The 16,915-nt window shown below is 32.2% G+C and overlaps 1 protein-coding gene across 2 annotated transcripts; it reads right to left on the reverse strand.

The window, feature by feature from the left end:
* Positions 1 to 3,867: 3,867 nt before the first annotated feature.
* On the reverse strand, positions 3,868 to 16,663 carry LOC140750467 (leucine-rich melanocyte differentiation-associated protein). 2 transcript variants are annotated; one of them, XM_073084003.1, is made up of 6 exons: positions 16,462 to 16,663; positions 10,629 to 10,714; positions 6,930 to 7,071; positions 5,857 to 5,996; positions 4,443 to 4,651; positions 3,868 to 4,083 (listed from the first exon to the last, which is right to left on the reverse strand). In XM_073084003.1, exons 1-6 carry the CDS (start codon positions 16,510 to 16,512, stop codon positions 4,004 to 4,006), a joined length of 708 nt encoding a protein of 235 aa, XP_072940104.1. In that variant the 5' UTR covers positions 16,513 to 16,663; the 3' UTR covers positions 3,868 to 4,003. The 2 variants fall into 2 exon arrangements, with proteins under 2 accessions (XP_072940104.1, XP_072940107.1); XM_073084006.1 differs by lacking the exon at positions 10,629 to 10,714.
* Between the last annotated feature and the right edge of the window lie 252 nt (positions 16,664 to 16,915).

Here is a 16,915-nt window from a genome sequence, read left to right on the forward strand (position 1 = left end):
CAAGTCTGAATGATTTTGCATCTTGACTGAACCAAGGTGCTATGGATATTCTTTGAATCTGTGTCAAATTGTGCAATGATATCCTAAACCCTTTTATTCGGAAAAAAGAGTTGTGCCCAGCGGAGGAATACATTAAGTTGGTCACAATGAACTATAAAATAATTGTAAAAAAAATACAAATTTCAGAGCAAATAGATATTTTTCAGTTATTAGAAATTGAATCATTACAATTTTTTACACAAAAGAGACAAACATAATAAAAGAGCGAGTGGGCAATATAAATATGTCTTAATAAAATCTCGGGGTTTATTATTTTTAAATCACATTTTGGTTCAGTACATTTTGTATTATCATGAAAGAGCTGTAAAATTTAGACGTGGTTAGACTAAAAATCAGCACCTACCGATATAAGTCAGTAGTATATTTGATATCAAGTGATGTCTGTGTTAGGGAGTTAGTGAAGTACCCAAACAAACTAAATAGCTGTCGAGTACGCACGTGAAGGTTGTGTGTAGTCATGGATTTAAATAAATAGATGTGACCTACAGCATACTATGAAACTTTTTTGAATGCAAGCATCAAATTGTTCAAGTCCCAGTATTGAAATGTATTCTAGTGGTTTGCCAGTTTTATTAAATAAATTATTTTCGACTTTTTCGTTCTTATTGGGATTTCCTTTCTTTGTCGTATTTTATATGTCGTATGAACTAAGGTATATCAATTTATTTAAATTCATGTGTATAGTGAATTTTTGCTGTGTAATTCAAGTTGGATTATATTATTTGCAACAGTAAATAAATTCTAAATATAGAGTGATAATCAGATACTTAGTATTATTATAGAGGTTGTAGATTTAGGTTATATTGTGATAGATAATGCCTAACACTAACATTCATTCTAAAAGGAATCTGTAATAATATTGAATGGCTTTAATTGTGCACAAATGGGAGTCACATGGCAACGTTACAGCGTTACTGTATATTCGATCCAGAAACATTGTTTTATATTTTCTGAATTTTGTATTTGGGCATTCGGTCGTTATAACAGTGTGATGTAACCCTATTTTTTTCTTGAATTCACTCTAAGAGTTTTGCTCTTTATATGTTTATATGACATAACTTAAAAATTATGTTAATCCTCGCTTATTAAAAACTGGGAATAAATTCATGTTGCTCATGTAATTGTGAAATGGTATGGAATATGCCAGGAGTGGATAACTAAAATTAATTAGTCAATGATAGTCCTCCGAATTTATTCTATAGTGATATGACCTATTGCAAAATAAATATAATATTATTATCGATTTGTTTTATAGCGTGAGCATCGCTATTTTAACATGAATTGAGGCCTTACTCAGAGTTACTCCAATGCTTATTTTAATGTAAAGTTATTTTCTATGTGTTTGTACGTCGTTAAAATATAATTTTATATTAATGGACATTAATGATCATTACAATAAATATTTGACATTTGGGAGTTTGTATGCTGCCCAATGTCACCAATTTTTATTAGATAGTACATTTATTATATTATATTAATATTATAGGGCTATGCTTAAACCGCAATCCTTCCAATATGTTTAGGCTCATAACAAAATTAGTTGCGACATAAATGTGCTGACCTTATGTAATGGTAAAACAAAGAGTGGTCACTCAATATAATAAATACATTAAAATTAAGTCAATTCAGTATAACATGGTGGTAAAAGTACACATATTGTGACGTGACTAATTTTTATGTTACACCTGCGATATTTAATCTTATTTATTGCAACGAAGCTTTGTACAATCGCAGAGCTATACGCAGCTAATTTTGATGGATCTGTACCTGAGATTTCGTTTCAATTGTGGCTATATTATTTTAAGATTTGCAATGTATGATGATACAATGTCAATGTTGAACGAATGGGCAGTAATTGTATGGAGTGGACAGAGCACACATTGATTAGTGGTTTGGAAATATAGCGAATATGTCTTTACCTATATTTCGTCAGTCGCGGCTGATTTATAAATAGATATTTTGTATAATAGCTAACCAATTTGTCAACGTTAATACTTAGGGAAGCAAAGATAGATAAATATTTTAATAAAATTAATAATTGTACCAATTTTATTACAAGCATATTAAAAAAGTATGTGCATTCATTTATTTCGTAATTTTTATTAAGTGACTGGCGTTTGGGACTGATATTTTAAATGATTTACATTAATTTTCTTTTGTGTAATGAAAGATTTTCTGCAAGGGATTTGTTATATCAGCGAAATTTGCAAATAAAGTCTTAAAATCTAGTCGTAACCATTTTCTTTTTGGTAATTTTTGGTGTTTATTTTTGTGACTGCGAAGTGCGAAGTCCATGCTTCCAGAAGTCCATGTAGCTATAATGTGTATTGATTCTATATTACCGTGACCGTTCATAGGTTAATATGGCAGATCATATAAATCATAGTAATAATAACAGTGATCTACATAAATATATATTGTAGCTACATATTTACTGTCCATCACAGGGAATTCCTCACAGACTTCAACATTGTAGGCATTTGTTACGTCATCACGTGGCGATAAGTCCTCGTTGTAAAGCCAACAATTGCATTTATATTTTTTATGTACATACATAATCATGTAGGTATTTTAAAATGTACATACAAAGCTTGGTGGAAAGTACACATTGAATTAAATACTAAAGGTTTATATGATAAACCACAGTTACATTGTAAAATATAGGACAGTTTTTGGAGTAATTTTTTAGTACTTAATTTATTTTTATGTATGCTGTCCTTACTCCATGCATTCCTGAGGTTCTAATGGTTCAGTGTATTCATTTTATAAACAATAAAATAAATTTATAACTGCAATCGCATTTTTTATTCTGATTTATCATGCATTAAAAGTAATAAATGCTTTATAGTAGAAGATCCGAAGCTAAGTCGAACTGGACCGAGCTGATAATAGAATGAAACTCATTTTATAACGAAATTAGTACATTGGGTAATACATTAAAAATGGGTTTGCTAAAAAAATCCTGGACAGGATAATTTTAATTATTTTTTGAAAAATTAATTTTCATTTTGCAGACAACCCTATATCAACGTGTTCACAATAAAACAGCGCTTCTACTGATATAAAATTTTATCTATTATCATCATGAGTGAAAGTAGTTGCCAGCGAAATACCTGTTTATACCTGACAACCCAGTAGTTCGTCCACGTAAATAATAGGCAACCCAAAGCCTGCACATTCTATATGTTTTTAACATTCACTCAGAATAAAATTTTCTTATTATCTTGATGTTGCAAAATTTAATTATCAATTAAATTTTAATTTTTCAAAAAATAATTAAAATTATCCTGTCCAGGATTTTTTTTGCAAACCCATTTTTAATGTATTACCCAATGTACTAATTTCATTATAAAATGAGTTTCATTCTATTATCAGCTCGGTCCAGTTCGATTTAGCTTCGGATCTTAGACCATTATTTATGCTTGTGGTTTCTTTTATCATCGCAACAATATTTGGATGCATCATTGTCAGGTAAATTTGGTAAAAAATTAAGTTACTCCGGATTTCGGTAACTACATATAAGGATTACCCATTTTTTTTATTGATATAATATATCAGTTAAAAAAATGGGTAAACTGATATAATATACATATTATCTTATCTATTATCACATCTGTATTATTTAGACGAATTAATTTATTTAATAAGAAATACATAATATATCTTATGCATAATGTATTTTTTATTTGTTTGACTTTTCAAAGGCATAAGAAATGCATGTGGATGAGACCGCATGCGGGCATAACACGCGTGATAAGAAAGTGGCCCTTGGTCTTATGTTTCCGTAAGATAAATAAAACATAAATATAAAATAGAATATAAAAGAGAATTTAATAACTTTTCTTAAAGATACATTAAAGCTGTTAAATTTTATAATATTGACTATAAAGGTATTTTTGTTTGCTTTCAATTTATACAAATCATATTTAATATCTTTATCGTGTCACAAGTCGCTGTTGACAATAAATCTATTTCCCTCCGAGTGTTTGCCCGTATACTTATAATTACATTTTCCATACGCTCCTGAAACAAAAATTAAATTAAACTCCAGATCCTTTCTTTTTCTTTTTACATTTGAAGCTTTACTTTAATGCAAAATTGTAACGATATGCTTTTTATATGGGTGTGTGCGTGCAGTCCGTCTGATGATAGGTGATGTGCCGTTAATGGGCATCTGGAAATATCTATATTCTATGAAGTCAATAATACATGCGTTGCCACTCCTGACTGCCATAATTTTCGTCTGTTATATAAGACAGCCGGCTTCCACTCCATTCCACCGAAGCGAAGAACTGCATATAGAAATAAGTGTGGCGTTCCTACTTCCTCGGTCGAACTAAAACTACTTCACGTTCCTTTTCACTTAATAAAATAAAACATACCTCTATGTTTTCCCAACGAAGCTAGATCGACGGGCAGGGGTCTTTGGTAGGCAGTGGTCACAGGCACCTTCGGACCATCGAGCTGGTCGTCTGGGGGTCTTCGCACCCTCATAAACTGTCCTCTTGTTATCGCTTCTGACCGTTCAGCAAATGTCACTCGGCGCGAGTCCAAGAACTGGAGATTTCTCAGTGTGTGAATAACAAAATACCTGAAATTTAAATATACCTATTGCAAGACGGAAAATTTCTGTTCAATCGGTTACAAATAATATATTTTGGAACTATTCGAGCAGGCTGGATTCGTACTTGGTAATCTTTATCTCCAAGCTCATTTCTAAATAATTCACTTTCATCATGCGCGTAGGTAATAGAAATTTGTTGTAATAAATAAAACACCGTAACCCACCGAGGCACAGTATTGCGTCAAGAGTAAAAGTACAAGAATCGCACTTTAACGTAAGTAGTTATTGGGACATGTTTTTAATTAATTTCTTTAGAATTCCCTCTCTGATAACCTGTTTGATATCATAAAACTATGTATATCTTCGATCTTTAATGTGCAATAGGTTTTTATTCAGAATTAATAAAAACCTATTTCACGAAACAATGCACTAACGATAGACTTAGATTTTGTTCGCTATGCTATCCTAATGTATAATGGCACTAACCGATGGAACATTTTTGTAATGCTATTCAGCGAATGATCAATGCAACAGTCAACGACATGTTATAAAAATATAAATGTACGTGTAAAGTAGCTCTATATATTTGTGAAGCATTATGCAGCTTTCAATAGTTCTAAGTTGCACATATCGTGGATAAGATTACTTACTAATAAAATTTTATTAGACATTGCCAGTTACCTTCACGTAACAATAAAATCGAATAGACATATAAAAGTAGGTAAACGACGCGAATCACTGTTTGTATGCAGGTTTTTTTGCCAATTCATTTTTACTACGGCCGTACCGTATCTATATAGGATGTATTTTTCAAGTTTGCTGAACGAAGTTAGCTGAAAGTACCTTACTGTCTATTGTCTCTCAAAATGGATTCACGACACGAATATTCTTATTGTTTGCCACCTCCATACCTATGTTCAGCGCTGCTGTGTTATGGTTTGAAGGGTGTGGTAAGGATACCCTTATACAACAAACGACAAGTATACACTTGTCAGAGGCATTTCAGCCTTAGGGGTAACGACGCATCTGTGGGTGACCTCAGGTAGGAATTTCATCTTATCTGGGGTTGATTACAGATGACCATGGGCGGCCGTAGCCACTTACCATCAGGTAGACTACATACTCGTCTGTTATATGCTGTTATGTTAAAAAAACAGAATTTCCCCAAAAAATATGAATTTCATAGGAAACTGTCAGGTCAATGATAAATGATACATTATCGATAGGTATACCTATATCGCTGGTAATCGGAGTCGTCTTTGTCACGATCCGACAGCTCATTAGGGCATGCTTTGTTCCTAAGTAGGCTCAAGTATGACAGTGATGGGAAACAATCGCATATTTTATTTATGAAGCCCTCTAAGTCGGTGATCTGAAAGAAAAAAAATACATTCGACAGTTAACATTATTTTTACCACGCTTTTATTAGCTTGAGCTGTATTTATACTATAGACATATCGAATATGGATATATTTATTATAAATAATCGACATTAGTGGTGGTTAATGTAGGTTATTGAGAGTAGTCTCATAATAATATTAATATTGTAGCGCGCCCTTCCCTATTTCTCTTGTATAATCTGTGCTTCCTTCCGTATTTTCAACTATTTTTGTTAAACCGAAACCCTACAATATTCATATTTTGGTTACGTTTTGATTGTCGAGGATGCATACCCGTGCGAAATATATTTTCAAATGTTATAATATCTACATTGAAATAGGCGTGCTTTTGGCCTCGATTTAAATTTAATTCCACAGTCGGATTACTTATAATAAAATTTACATATTTAAACTATAAAATCGTATGATTTTTTTCTTATACATTGCGTGATTGAAAGTGTTTATTTTCATTATTTTTAGGCATTAATAAAATGAATAGTGTATAATATGTTTCTTGAATACGAAAATGCCATCCTCCAAGAATATTTATCTTTTAAGCAATATGCTAAACGATAAAAGTAGGTATGTGTTAAATGCCGTTGTGTTCTAATTTGGAGGGCGTGTTGGTAATTACCCCCATCCGTGGCCGACTGAGTAAGGCTGTGGCCTACCACAGGTCTAATCCTATCTGGGGTTGATACAAAATGTCTTTAGGCGACACTTATCAGATGGGCTGCATGTCTTAATAATTAAGTAATTAACTTAAGTCAATTAGCAAATACATAAAAAAGACTATAGTAAAATGTTGTTTTCAATTTTTTACAGAATATTTTTTTTACTGTTAGTAGGAACATAGATTTACTTACTTATGTATTGATCCTTTTAACAAATTAAAATAATTATATTACTGCATGTATATTAAGTACCTGGTTATTATTTATCGACAGTGTCCTCAAAAACGGCAGTGGCGGAAAATTAATAGAATCTCCAAGCTTATTATTATCCAAGATTAACTCTTGTAGCTTTGTGAAGTGCTCTAATCCTTTAAGTGTTTCCATATTGTTGTAACTGAAAAAAATGAGGATTGATCATTTAATATTTTCTCTATAGCACAACAGCCATTGCAAACTATAGATTTTATCGTGCGGGCCGGTCGGCGAGTATCGGCCGATATCAAATAATTGTAATGCGCACTTAATTTCTTCCTTATACTGATTAAAGGCCCGACTTGTGGTGAATGAATTGTAAGTAATCTGCCATGATAGAGGACGCAAATCAGCCGTTATCAAATTTTACCGTCCTTAGAATTAGAATTGAGTTATCTGTTATTAGGAAAGTATTTCCCAATGTCCTACTCGTGATAACCCATTGTATTAATCATAGGTAAGTATAGATATCTCGCCGCCAGCTGACAATTCTGTCAGCCATTTAATGGCTGTCATGGTGTAATTTACGCGGAACAATGCCGACATGCGCAATTAAGTGGCGCAAAAACACGAAATCGAAGAAAAGGTAGTAAAGCTACCTTCAATATTAAAGTACTCTAGATTTCAGTGTTCTTGGATTTTTTGCGCTAAATAAATGAAAACTCCGGAATTTAGGGATAATTTATGTGTATCTTTTGATTCCAAACGTTACCTTTTCTTGTTTAATTTGGATGGAGTTAACGTCGTAACTTCTCCGCAATCGATCTTTAAGTTTTGAGAGTTTCATGTCTACCAAAATGTTTGATTTTGCGTGTGGAAGGTTACTTATTAAGTTTATATTGGCTAGTACTTCCTATATGTGAGTGGCGTTAAAAGTTTCTTTTTATGTATCAATCGACAAAACGACAAAATGAATTTTTTTTATGACTTTTTCTAATGTTTAATTATAATATGGTAGAACGTTATGCTCGTCTGCGGACTCGTTCTTCTGCATTTTAACGCGATGTAAATATTTAAATGTTTTAATCTTAGCTATATTTCAGTTTTCGCTACAGGGATTGTGAAACTTTAATTAGCACAAAAAAATTATAACTGCTTAGTATCCGTAGAGTACATTTTGGAAAGTTACACTTTACCTGCCTGCTATAATTAAACACGAAAGTGCTCTGTACATTAAACTTTGCCAGATTTCTAAAGTCGATGCCGGATACTTAGTCAATTTCTTAAAACTGTCTAAGGTAAATAACGGCCAATCTTTACGAATCACTTGATGAGTTTTTTCATTAAAATCTTAATAGAAATTCCGCCTTTGTTAAGCTCTCCATTGTACAGTTGTTACGTGACAAGTTCTCTGAGAAACACTCTTGATAAATTATTTATTGTTTACATTAGAGTTCGCTCCTGTAAGATGGAATAGAAGTATAAACATTCGTGTATACCAACAACAATAATTAGACGTCTGTCTGTAATTTTCGATTAACGATAACTACTTATTTCTATCATTTACACCAATCTTTCTCGTAATGAAAAATTGGTACCAATACAAAAAAATATATACAAACATTTAGCAAAACTTACTTTGCTGGATTTTGAAAATTAGTACCCCGATAAGTACGTGACTGCTTAGGGGGGCTTATTGTAATATAGGCTACATTAGTCACACAAATATTTACTAGATATTACGCTACAAATTGATAGCCCACGTACGAGGGCCAAGGCAAAGTAAGAAAATTCGAAACATAATTTATATAATGAGACATAATAAACTTCAACAAAACAATTCATTATAAGGGCTTTTAAGTTACTTAGGTCCCAAGATCCTTCGTGACAGAGGCGTGACAAATAATTGCCTAATATCTTTTTGTTTTTTAAGGCTGTTTGTTAGCAATCTGGAATACTTATTACATATTTTTCAGACGTAGCTTAGCCTTAGTGATTTGTTTTTAATAAATAATAAGTCGTCCACTTTACGTGACTAAGTAGGAAATAAGTAAAATAAGGCATTTTATTTTATTTTATCTAAATGGTTATGCAATAAAGTAATAACAATCAATAATGTATGTTTCTTAGTACTTCTACAATAACACAATGATGACTATGTAAATACCTACTCAGACTTGGATGCTTGCAAATGATATCTATATTTACAATTAATCATTTTTCTGCACAGGGCTTGAACCCGGGACCCTTGAACAAAGGGCTAGTATCCGCTACGCAGGTTTCCGTTTGTGAATATTAACAATCCTCTCGTTTACTTACACCTCTTTAGTGATAGATCTCAATGAAATGTCACTAATCGTTTTTGCGACATCAGAGCTATAATCACGTTCCCAAGGGCATGCAATCCAAACAACTTATACCGAAGCGTTTTAATTTTCTAGACAAAGTAAGTACTTAGGAAATTAGTAGCGCGTAAACAGACACAGGCGTGCAATGATAGATGATCAGAGGAGTGATTGATGGCGGCTGTGGTAGCTCTGTGCGCAATAAATAAAGGGAAATTACGTTCTATCTAATCTAATACGGTGAATTTCGGTTTTCCACGGCGATTTATTACACGTCGCTCATCCCATATTTATATCCATAACCAGTAAGTAACCATAAGTTGTGCGTACCGGACTAGACGCAAAAGGGTCAGTTTTCAAACCCGTCTTCATATATAAAAGCGAAGATTTAGTTTACATCATCGGTTTAGATGGGCCGCATATTTTTCCACGTTTATTTATGAAGGTTTCTCTTTTATACAGGAAGAATAGCCCATACCTTCAATATTTTTAGGGTAAAAAAGCCTACGTAATTTCATACAAAGTTATCTCTTTGTAAAGTATCAGTAGTCGGAAAATAATAATTTGACCGGAAAAAAACATAACTTTATATATTATGGTATTTCTTAAACAAACAGTCTTATCGCAACACAAAGTAGCGTGGAACCTAAAATATTCCTTTATAATATAGAAAAAATCTTATTCAGACTAGTTATCCGAATGTTCATTAAGTTACCAGTAAAAGTTTTTTCAGCGACACAAAATTATCGGAGTTATACTTCTTGAGGCGTTCCATGAGAGAAAACCAACTATTGATGTAACATTTTTTTGTAGCGGAAGCAGCCCGCGTAAGGGTTATGTTATAGATTATGATATATATTAAGATACAAATCGATAGGAATACGATATGATATAAGGCAAGTAGTTATGATACGAAATGTGTAATTATTTTGTAAAAATAGTTAATTGTATCAGGCGTTATTTTGGGGAAATCCATGCTATTAAGTTAGGATTAAAACTACTTCGCAACAATCCGCTACTAATATGTATGATGGTATATAATTTAAACCATGCAGTATGCACCCCTCCCATAAAGTTTTAATCTTAACTTAATTTTGTAAAAAATTGTTTTATAATATTTATTGCGTTTGTACACTATTTTTATTAATTACGTCCAAGAAGTATATCTTCGCACTTGCATACTTAAGTACAAACTTCATTCTGTAGTCTTCGAGAAAAATGCATGTAACATCCGTTGCCGATTAAATTTGCTATTTTAACTACGTGGCAAAAAGGAATATACTTCGAAATTACATGTAGTACTCGTATATACCTACACGAATTCATTTTGCTAGTTTCTTGTGAACATACTGGTGTCGATCGTAAAAATACACGATACATTTTCGGTTGCTTTATTTTGTGATATTTTATTTACCTTAGGTCTAGTTGTAGTACTTTAGCACCGTACATTTTCCATAGCGTTGGAGGTATCTTGTAACAATCTTGGCCGCAGTAACTTAACTGAAACAATTATTAAAATCAATTTAAATTCAATATGAAGGTCGTAAAACCCCTTGTGGTTCGACTCCGGCGGCACCACCGCCACACCTATTTCAACCTAATCACACCAGTGTTAGGCGCTGCTGTGTTCCGTTTTGGAGGGTGTGGTAAGGGAGACAGACTTTTCCGAGGCGTTGCAGCTTAGTCCTCAGGGGCAGCGGCGCATCTGTGCCCGACCTTAGGTAGGAATATCTAATCCTACCTGGGGTTGATTACAGATGTCCATGGGCGGCACTTGACACTTACCATCAGGTGGACTGCATGCTCGTCTGCTTCTCCTATATTATAAACAAAAAATAGGTAAAAGTGATTGTAGTAAAGCAATTTATAATTTAGTTACAATTATTGTATTTTTAGTATTTTTGGACCAACAACGAATGCAGATAATTTAATTAATTACCTTACACCAGGGGCTACCTAGGATTTACGTAATTGTTTGATTAAAGAGCAAAATTTCATTGAATCTTTCAGGTAGCTAGACGAATGGCACCGTTTAGTGAAGAGGCTAGGCTGTTTATTGAACGGTTAAATAATGTAGGTGGTTCTAGGAGTTAGTTACGTTTTGTATTTGGTACACATTATAAAAACAACATTCGCAAATTAAAATAAAACTGAGGTCACAGCCCACTTTAAAGTTGTTCTTTCGGAAGTCGTCTTTTTTTCAGATTTGGCCTCGAGGTGTACGGCCAAATAAAAATATAGGCATTTAAATATTTTATCATTAACATCTAATTTAAATGTCTACGCGGGTCTACATTATCATGTTGACATTTTAATATAGTTGTAATGGGCCATATATAATGGAGTACATGTAGAAGAACTTAAGTTTTATATATTCAAATATTTTTCTATAAGAACTGAAGTTGCTACAAATTGCGCGACCGGGAAGTTCATTAGGCAAATCCAACAGATCTTTCTGTTACAATATTGACATTTCATTTCGTTCAGTGTGGCGTTACAAATTGGGATAGAAACGCAATTAGGGATCTAATTTCTTACTTTGGTGCAACCAAAGTTATGAATTCATTCAGGGTCATAAATTAGATACTAAATATGTAAACAAAAAGATACATAATTTCATATTAATATTTGGGAACCAAAATATGTTAGCTTTAAAAAATGGAACGAACAATTAAAGTAAAACATCTAATTATTAGATATCATAATAAAGTGAGATCAGTGCCTGCGAGATAAATGTGCCTACAAATAAAGATAACGAAATTTTATTAAATACCTGACTGTCGATTTTGTCCGTGTATTTTGAGATGTGGAAAACATCTGATTTAAATTTAACTTATGACCTCATGATGACATATAAAAAAAGTGTTTATATTTATGTACCCACGTAAGAAGTTACACTTCTTTGGGTTATTTATGAATAAACATACAGTGGAGAAACAATGTGTATACGCAAGAAGGGAAATTATTACAAAACAAAAAAATGCAAACACAAATCTTCCTCTGTGTGAATATCATCGTTAGTGCCACCACGGTACAAATTATAGATCCTTATACTGTGGTGTGCTACACTTGATCTCGAACTGTTTTATTATTGTAGCTTAGACATAATATTGTCACGTAGATTTGTTTGTAAAACTGTTCTATAAAGCCCATTGTTACGATATCAGTGCTCAATAAGTGATATCTATATTAAACTATTTGTAATGATTTATAGATAACTGTATATTATCCTGAAATAGCAAGTGATAGGTAGATATGTATGTGTAATTACATCACACAATTAGGTATTATCTGATGTCCTTAATATTTAATACAAAGATAATTTCGGACTGTTGTTTGTAGAGACACTGTACAATTACTGACAATTAGGTAGTATCTGATGTCCTTAATATTTAATACAAAGATAATTTCGGACTGTTGTTTGTAGAGACACTGTACAATTACTGACAATTAGGTAGTATCTGATGTCCTTAATATTTAATACAAAGATAATTTCGGACTGTTGTTTGTAGAGACACTGTACAATTACTGACAATTAGGTAGTATCTGATGTCCTTAATATTTAATACAAAGATAATTTCGGACTGTTGTTTGTAGAGACACTGTAAATTCACTACGTTATTTCTATAGGAATCTATTCAATCCGATATTAATAACATGTCCACTCATGTAAACTAAGTTAATATTTTTGGACAAACAATTCTACTTTTAATGTAAAAATAATTATGTTAGGACTTATTTATGAACTAATAAATTTAAGTAAAAATAAAAATGGGTGCGAAAATATTTTCATGCCATATATTTTATTATTAATAATCTCTAACAGTGTAACTGAAGATATTATATGTTGGAGATGGACAGTAGTTACAGTTTACACAGTTGACAGTAGCTGTAGTTTACAGAGACAATGGCACATCAATCAGCATCGTCTAACGAGAAATTAGTCAAAGGCACTGCACAGAGCGGATCATCAGATGATATGGAGAGAAGTACCCACTTACTTGGTTTCCAATTAAACCGTATACTACACATTCGTATGTGAGTCAATGCGTGTGTAGGCTAAACTGGCGGAGTTGCCGTTTACTGATTGTAAGCCCGACAGCCTTCAGAGAGCAGGATCGTTCGATGAGACTTTTATGTTATTAATGCCAGACAAAATGGACGACGACTATTAGTAAATGTACACATGTAGACATACAATTAAAAGTTTTATAGGTGTAAAATTGGTTGATTGTGAGTTGTGCGAGTTGTGATCATAACTATAAATTCGAAAACACAGTTTGAGGTAAAAATTATTCGTCGATATCATACATCTACCATATTTTTGTGAATAGCATGTGTAATTGTGTACCGATTACACCATTCATTATTTACCTATAGTATGCAATTTGTTTTTGATCAACTACCATAAAAAGCCAACGCTCCTGCCGGTAGGTGAATAATCTGTGTTCAAAAACATCTCTCTCGTCCAGCCTACGGACTTCGTCTTCCCGGCTGATCTTTAGGTTCGTCACCAAAATCGGGTAAAGCTGTAAAGGTCACTTGAATCAACAAATGTAATATCTGTTGAATTCCCAAAAGTGCCGCTAGTCTAGTCTAGGCTCAGGCGTGGTTAAGTGGACTTGTTGGTCTCCGCGACTGACTACCTAAGTAACCTAAAGTCTGGACAATTTAGTTCGATGGAATTAATGTCTTTCGCCATCTATATAGATTGGTTTATGTACGAACTTATAATTTCCGATCATCTGTTTACACATGTACGCAATCTACTGGAATGTTTTCCAATATCAGGTTACACATAAATAACATAAATAGATAATATCGAGAAATATGAGGTCAAATGGCAAGTTATCCTCGAAAGTGCGGAGTCTCAAGCGAGGTTTTATGCCGTTACATTTCTCCAGTAGAATCATTATCTTTATTGCGGGTTACCTTATCATTGGCACACTTACTGTTACCTACTCATTGTCCTTTGTCTGTTACTATAGGTACCTACGATATGAGAACGTTCTGCTTATTGCAGTGTGAATGTTAATCTTGAACATATTAATTTAGATTCACCATTAAGTTACGTCAATTGAATAAGGATACTCTAATAGGTCTGTACTATATAATATCGTCGTTAACGCATTACCCTCCCACTGCTGGGCAAGGGTCTTCTCTCAGAGTGAGAAGGCAGTTTAGGCCATAGTTCACCGTGCTGGCGAATTACGAATTGGTAGAATTCACACGCCCTTGAGAACTTTTTAGGAGCTCTCAGCGTGCAGATTTCCTCACCATGTTTTATCAGCATTTAAGCAAATTATAATTTATTTGCAATATGCACAATGCACATCGCTTTGAAAAATCACATGGGATAGTCCTACAGATTGAGGGGCCGAGTTTCTAACTGCTCTCACTGTTATAGAGTATGTGTTTTGTATTTTGTATAAAATCAATATACGAAACAGACAAATGATTACCCAAATCAACCAGTAAAACAAATAGTCACTAAACAAATAGGCCTGAGAGATTGGATTATTGAATTTTATTCTATATAATCATTCTTCGTAACTCTTAAAATTTAAATATATTATAATAAATAAACATAAGCTTAACAAAATAAACTTAATGGGCACATATTATACAGAAACAATTGCTATCAATATTCAATAAAAGTAAAGGAAATATTTTGTTATTCATTGCTTATTTATTAAGCAGACTTTTTATCATATGTTAATATCAACATAATATTACCTTATAACCAACTTGATATAAGAATTACAAGTCATAACTGTTATTAAATTTAATTGCCTTATGGTATTTTCTACTGTTTTCTATTTGTTCAAAATAGTATAGTTTGCGTAAAACTGCTAGTCCACTATGAATATAGAAATGAATCCCATCGCCATAGTAAATTGTATGACTACACCTGCTCGCAACAACTTCAGAGCGGACTAGCAGTTCGGTGCAGATTATATATTTCAAACATACATACCTATGTGTGGATTTTATTTTAAAATCATCAGTTACAGAAATAGTATTCTTAGTTATTACATCACATGGTTTAATTGTTCATGAATATTTTATTTTGAAATTTCCACTGATTTCTACAATTTTACACGATTATTAATCACATTCAATAGAAACAAAATGCAGTAAAATCATAGATTAGGAAGTAAAATATACAACCCTCCTTTAGCTGAGATTTTATGACCACTTTCCCACCAAAACCAAGCTGCTTCTAATTTTGAAAAACATTCTTTAAAAATAAAATATTCTATAATCTATGGTGGATAAGATTATGAACACTCATGGGTATGACTATTTTCAAGAAATACCTACATAATTCTTGTGGCTGTTATTAGATGAGAAATATATATCAATTATTTAAAAAAAAAAAAATGTAATGACAGTCTTGTAGGGGGCACTATAAGTATATTTGTGTTTTAGTTTGCAAGGTGTGGTAAAGGATACATATTTTTTCAAGGAGTTTTATTTTAACCCTAAGTCGCAATCTGTCCATAATGATTTCAGATAGGATTTAGGCATTATGATATATAAAATTCTCTTTATTCTTTGTTTTATAATAATTATAAATGAGGGGATTACCCCTCATTATATATCTATACTAATATTATAAAGAGGAAAACTTTATTTGTTTGTTTGATTGTAATGAATGATGGCTCAAAACTACTGGACCGATTTTAAAAATTCTTTCACCATTCGAAAGCTACATTGTCCACGAGTAACATAGGCTGTATTTTATATGAAATATATTTGATAAATAGATTTGAGGCGGTACAAGGTTTTCCGGGTCAGCTTGTATTGTATTTGTTTTTAGAAAGTACTCCTATCATTGTAGTCTAACTACCACTAGGTATATAAAGAAACTCTATATGAAAAATACTTAAACCACTTTTACCTCAATCAGATGAGCAAGCTGTATACAAGTATGCAGTGTTAAAACTGTATCTAAAATTAACAAAATTAATTCATAAGAAATTTAAATAAAAAGGTATGTTTTATAGTTCCTCTATATCTCAATAGCACTCTACAAAAATTCAATTAGGCTAAGTAATGTTTAAGTAACTAATTATTTTAAAAATAATTATCTAAGTATTGCAAATGATACTTAGATAATTATTTTTAAAATAATAATTCTTCACATACTTTGAAATTTATTAACTTTAAAACACTTCATAGATGTTGTTAAAGTTAACAAATTTCTTAAGTATGTTAAAAAAAGTTATAGTTGATAAACTTACGCGATTCTTTTCAAAAGATAAAGCTGAAACATTGACGTGGCTCTCTTCCATCTTATAATAAAAACACACGATATGTGGAATTCCACAAGAAAATATCTTCACAACAATATTATTTTTAAGTTGTAACTTATTATTGAATACTATGGTACAGATTTCACTTCTCAGTACTCATTTCTTACTGTTTATTTATTATTTTAGATAGTGATATATTATTAGTATAGTCAGTGCTGCCAGATCACTGTGCCGATTTTCCCTTAATATAACGAAAAATGTAACGTAATATTGGAAAAACAACTTTTAAATGACTTAAATCCCTATGTTTAATGAACTAGTTGCGAGGAATTATAAATAATTAACAAAAAACTCGTTTGCACATTTTTTATTATACTTAAACAGAGATTTGTCTACTAAATGTTAACTCTATAAATATTTTTATTTAACTCACACTATAATA

The sequence above is a fragment of the Epargyreus clarus genome, unplaced genomic scaffold, assembly GCF_041222505.1.
Source record: "Epargyreus clarus isolate Ecla_fem2 unplaced genomic scaffold, WU_Ecla_fem_2.2 ptg000019l, whole genome shotgun sequence".
NCBI classification, from domain to species: Eukaryota; Metazoa; Arthropoda; class Insecta; order Lepidoptera; family Hesperiidae; genus Epargyreus; species Epargyreus clarus.

What these genes read in the sequence shown, in the direction of transcription:
- LOC140750467 (XM_073084003.1), bottom strand. Translation starts at nt 16,512, where the DNA reads ATGGAAGAGAGCCACGTCAATGTTTCAGCTTTATCTTTTGAAAAGAAT. An exon ending in GTACTACAACTAGACCTAAG is followed by an intron (nt 7,072 to 10,628) that starts GTAAATAAAATA and finishes CATTTTTTTCAG; the next exon opens with TTACAACAATATGGAAACAC. An exon ending in TCCGATTACCAGCGATATAG is followed by an intron (nt 4,652 to 5,856) that starts GTATACCTATCG and finishes TTTAAATTTCAG; the next exon opens with GTATTTTGTTATTCACACAC.